The sequence below is a fragment of the Sinocyclocheilus anshuiensis genome, unplaced genomic scaffold (genome assembly GCF_001515605.1).
Source record: "Sinocyclocheilus anshuiensis isolate Anshui unplaced genomic scaffold, SAMN03320099.WGS_v1.1 scaffold1531, whole genome shotgun sequence".
NCBI lineage: Eukaryota > Metazoa > Chordata > Actinopteri > Cypriniformes > Cyprinidae > Sinocyclocheilus > Sinocyclocheilus anshuiensis.
Window position 1 is genome coordinate 1,162,813 of NW_015551200.1, and position 5,542 is coordinate 1,168,354.

Below are 5,542 nucleotides of genomic sequence, written 5' to 3' on the forward strand. Positions count from 1 at the left end.
ACCTCAAGAGTATCACTGACACTAACCCAACTTCAGCTGTCAGAGAAGTTCATCCCTGTAAAATATTTAAAGTGTAGGCTGATGTGCATGTGTCCGCTGCTATGTGAATGCTAAAAATGACGCCTGAGAATACATTCTGATAAGAAACTTGAAAATCAAAGAAAAAAAAATATGCCCGTCCTCAAATTCTTTGTTTGACGCAAGTTTAATGTTGGCTTGTGCAAGTGATACTTGTGTCATGTCTGTTTGCTTTCTAGCAATTGTAAAACCAAAGTCCAAACCACAGCATCACACCTCAATTTCAATCTTCCCAACAAACACGTTTCTGGTCTAAGAAGAGAACAGGATAAAGTGGTTAAAGGAACATGATGAACTAAAGAAACAAAACCACACAATAAGAACGCATACTCAAAGTACATCTTAATGGGAATGAAAGAGAGAATAGAAAGATAAAATAAAAAATAAAACCATCATAAATAGTGGGTTTTGAACTCTTTTTCTTTAACTTGCAAGCCGAAAAAACACTACTTAAAAAAAGCATTCAACACAGTCGTATCTAAAAAAATGAAAAGGAAAGAAAATATTCTGTCTGTCAGAAGAGCATGTAGATGAAAGGAAAAAAGACCAGCATAAACTCCCACCTCTCACTCATGGGATTCTTTCTGTTTTGTCCTCTCTGAACGAGGTCATACCAACTATACTTACAATTTCTTTAAATATTCAACTTTAAATTGACTCCAAAACGCAACAGCAAATAAACAATATTAATAATAGCAATAACAATTAAATCTTTTGTTATAAGTATAATAATACCAACAAAAAAAGAAAAGGATCGCGGTCCTTCACAAAGAAAGGGAGAGGTTGAAATCAGGACAGATAAAGGAAATCATCAGGGGAAAAAGACAAAATAGCACTCTTGGTCATTACAGTATGGAAACGCCATCTAACCCAAAGACAATTATTTTTAGGGAAAAACTAGTATAATTGAAGGGTATGAACTAAACTTTCAGGATGGCTCTTGGTCTGGGAGCTGGTCTTGGTCAGGGACGCACTCCCTTGGCTCAGAGCTTACGGTCACCAAAAGTGGCATTCAATCTAGAAGGCAAGACTGAACAAGATCCATGTCTGAAATATGACAAATTTTTTTTAAAAATGAGTGGAAAAAAAGAAAGGGCAAAAATGAAAAATGAATCACAATGTGGCATGCGAGTTTTCTTCGCCTTTTCTAACTTTATCAGTTTCTTTTGGGTGTTGACAAACTTCCATCTCTTGCTTGGCTCACTGTTGAGATCTGTGGCATATTTGGGTGCTTATTTCTTCTTGCCAAAGAAACTGAAGCGCTTCTCGCGGTCTCTCTCTTTGCCGTCTTTGTTGCGCATTGTTACGCCTCCTGCATCGCCCGAGCTAGGAGACATAGGCGGCATGGTCATCGCCCGACTCAGACCTCGTGTGCCACCCGGTGAATGCTCGGTGGACGACAAGGATGACTGGATTGCTTGAATCCATGAACTCATCTCAGCCTGACGGGGAGAATATTTGCATCACAATATGACTATAACACTTCTTTTAAAACTTAATATAAGAGAATGACCTAGAAACATCCTTTGCAAAACATACCTCATCCTTTGCTTGGAACAAGAACTCTTTTCCATCCCCAAGCCTTTAACAAAATAAAGCAGTACGTCACATACTAAGAACTTCATTCATTTTCTTGGGTATTGGCGGTTTCATAAATACTGATAAAATCTGAATACTGATCATTTCTTCCCTCATCTCTCTCACCTAAGTTTAAATACATGTTTTCTTTTCTTGTAGTCATGGGCGACCTCACAGACAGCCTCGCTAAGGCTGATGGGAACTTCTCCATGGTAGGGGATTCCATTCGAGGCACTCTTGTTGTCCTTATAGAAGCCCAGACTGCCTTTACGTAATACGCAATATACATTCTGCCACGATCTACAAAAGCATAGAGAGAAAAACACACCATTTACACAATTAACCTGATTAGGTTCTCTCAGTCATTCTTTTTATAATTTATCTGCTTCCTGTGTCACCTGGTGGCTGCTTTTTTGTTGTGCGATTCCATTTCCTGTTTCCTGCAAAGGATGCCCTCCATAGTTTCTGTGGCCGCCTCTGCTCCTCCTCGCCCTGGCAGTGTAGCTGAAGGGTCTTGCCGTGATGCTGAGTCTAGACCGCTGTCACGGCCCGGACCGTTTACAGATTCTGATTCTGATCCCTGCTTGACCAAAACATGCTGCAGTTAGAAGACGTCACAATAATGCATTGTTTCCATTAACTATTAAATACCGATTAGGTCACTACTATATTGGTCTATACTATTGTTATTCGTTAAAGGATTTTTGTAACATGTTCACGGTTATATTTTATATTAATAGGTAACAAACACTCTTCAAACGGTTCATTAAAAAAAATACACTCACATATATATTATCGTATCAAAGTTTGGGGTTGGAAAGATTTTTTTTTATGTTTTTGAAAGCAGTCTCTTATGCTCACCAATGCTGCATTTATTTAATCGAAACTACAATGAAATTGTGAAATATTATAATTTAAAATATTTCTATTTGAATATATATTTTAAAAATCATATTTTAAAGCTGAATTGGCAGCAATTGTTCAGTTTTCATTCAGCAATCTTCTTATCTGATTTGGTGCTCAAGAATTATTATTTTTTTGTTATTATTAATGTTGAAAACAGTTTTTGCTGCTTAAGGTTTTGTGTAAACTGTGATATTTCTTTTTCAGGATGAATAGAAGATTCAAAAGAACAGCATTTATTTGAAATACAAATCTTTAACAAAGTGAAAGTATTTACTGTAACTTTTAATCAATTTAATAAATAAAAGAATAAACGTATTAATTTATTTAAAAAAGTCTTACTGACCCCATATAATACATGTCCTATTTCAGTATTCTCATAAGTTAACTTATGCCTATTTTTTCTGTAACTAATTTTGAAGTATAATTCCTAATCACAAACAAATATTTCTTGCTGATATTTTAATTATATTAATAAACAGATCTGAATCAAAATATTCAAACTTAGTAAGCACAATATGTACATGCACACAAAGGAAAACAAAGGCACAATCAAAGACATAAATAAAAACAGAGACTAAAAAAAAAAAAACAAGACCGGAATGTTCCACCAAGGACAAACGGGGCAGTATGGACAAGCCTGGGGAATGTGGGTGTAATAATGAAATAACACTGCCACAAAGACACTAGGACACATCTGCCTAAAACAGTTACTCCAACTAATTTCATATCCTAAGCCAAATAAGTAAATACAAATGTTAGAAAAAAAAATAGTTGCCTTGGCATAAAGTAAAATCCAATGAAACTGAAGGAAATAAAGAAACAATGTCTCATGTGAGTTGGATTAGTAGGAATTAGTTCAGTTGTTGTGATGCACCCAAACACTATACATACATAATGTAAGTTAAGGTTCCCTGACAACAAACAGCAAAACAACAGCACTACACAGAACAACAAAGATGCCTTTTAACATCATGAAGTAGAAATTTGTATGTGATAAAATGCATCGCAAACACTGATGTTAAAGCTCAGGCCTATGAAAGAAAAAAATATTACACGTTCAACATTACAGTAGCCAAATACATACAAAGAAAAGCACAAGACTGATCCACTGAAAGCAGTAGGAAGCAGCAGAGCTGTGGCTTTGCCCTTTAGCAGGTTGCTGGGGCTGGGTTGTTAAGCGCAAGCAGCGATGCTACACTATGGCTACAGGCTGGCGCTAAAGGGTTAGTACTCACACGCTCCTGTGCCTTGTGGGGTTTAGGCACAGGCTTAGAAACTGGGTTAGACTGAGGTTTACTCTCTGGTTTAGGTTCAGGTTTCTTGAGTTCAGATACAGAGACCGATAATGACTGCAGATAAGAGACGTCACAAGAATGTGTATTAACATGCGAGTGTGTTAGAACTGGCACTTGTGTGTGATTGTTCTGATAATTAAAAGGACATCCACACAGTATGAAAACGTGTTAGACATTCGTTTTGTTGTGACATTCTCCCACACTCAAAGAGACTCAAGAGTTTACAGAAGAACATTAAAATCAACATAAATAATTGACAGGAACAAGGAAAAAGACACTGAACACACAACAAGACTGTACAGTTGAGACCAGGACTGTGACGTGTGTCTTGACATGAATTTGAAAACCGTCAATATACTGACATATAATGTAAACATGTGCATGAAAGTGAATGCATAATTGGATCTATCATGAATAGAGAATTTAATATAAGCGCAGTGTGGAGCGTATCTGACCTGTGATGTGTCATGGTCACTGTAGACACCATTGACAGATACTGACTGGTTCAATGTAGTCTGGTCTAGACTCGTCCTTAAAGAGAAGCCAATGCAAATGTGTAAACGCATAATTAAATACAAAAAAATACAACCAAAAGTATCTTTTTGCCACACCTGGCAATAGCAATTTGGCTGTTTAGCCTTTGGCCTGATTTAATGTATTTCCAAATAAAATAACATTTGAAAAAAAAAACCCTTCAATAAATAAATACCCTATCATTTGAAATTTGGGAATTGGTAATTGTTGAAAATGCTTTTGAAGGTTTTACTTGATCAAAAATACAATTATTACATTAATATTGTGAAATATTATTATAATTTAAAATGTACTGTTTTTGAATATTTTATAATATTGCTCTTGAATATATTTGTTTTCAATATATTTTGTAATCCGTGTAAGATGTAATTTATTCCTGTTATGGCAAAGCTGAATGGCTCAGCAGCCATTACTCCAGTCTTCAGTATCACATGATTCTTCAGAAATCATTGTAATATGCTGGTTTGCTGATAAGAAATATTTAAGTGCTGCTTACTATTTTTTGTGGCAATTGAGATACATTTTTTATGAAATTTTGAGAATTTATTTGAAATAAAAATTTAAATATTTTGTGACATTATAAATGTCTTTACTGTCACTTTAATTCATTCTTGCTGAATAAAAGTATTGTCTTTAAAAAAAAAATCCCCAAACTTTCGAAAGGTAGTGTAAATAAAACTAAGATTATTTCTACTTGTTTAGTGTCTTGTTGAGTGGAATAGTACAGTCTGTTTATTTTTTTACCTTGCAGCAGAATCATTTATCTCAGACTGTACTACCTCCTCCACAGGGGGAGGTGTGGGTGGTCTTCGGGCCCTCTCTTCCTCTTCCCTTCTTCTTTGAATTTCCTGTTCCTCCAGCTGACAGAGAATAACATGAGAATAACATTAGAAAAATGGCAGCTGCTATAAATGATGCTAGCATTATTTTACAAATCCCCCTACCCTTGTTAATGTGGGTGTGTATTTAACAAACCGTGGTGAGCTTCTCTAGCAGTGTGAAACGATCTTCCCAGCCTGCTGCCAGTTTTTCAAAGGCTTCGTGGCGTTTGATAAGACTCTCAACCTCGTCAACGTTAGAGCCCAATTCTGCTGCCCTGACCAGTGGTTCCTGTCCTGCCAGCCACGACTCGGCCATAGACGCATCCCTGC

General features: G+C 36.2%; 1 protein-coding gene across 1 annotated transcript in view; it reads right to left on the reverse strand.

The window, feature by feature from the left end:
• Window positions 1-1,150: 1,150 nt before the first annotated feature.
• The window catches only part of sptbn2 (spectrin, beta, non-erythrocytic 2), a 125,758-nt gene continuing 121,366 nt past the window's right edge, over window positions 1,151-5,542 (reverse strand). The window contains exons 36-42 of the mRNA XM_016453646.1: window positions 5,367-5,538; window positions 5,136-5,251; window positions 4,313-4,388; window positions 2,055-2,236; window positions 1,783-1,956; window positions 1,618-1,660; window positions 1,151-1,520 (exon numbers count right to left, since the gene is read on the reverse strand). Of these exons, the coding sequence (XP_016309132.1) occupies window positions 1,311-1,520; window positions 1,618-1,660; window positions 1,783-1,956; window positions 2,055-2,236; window positions 4,313-4,388; window positions 5,136-5,251; window positions 5,367-5,538 (973 nt within the window). The 3' untranslated portion in view covers window positions 1,151-1,310. The remainder of the gene's footprint in view (window positions 1,521-1,617; window positions 1,661-1,782; window positions 1,957-2,054; window positions 2,237-4,312; window positions 4,389-5,135; window positions 5,252-5,366; window positions 5,539-5,542) is intronic.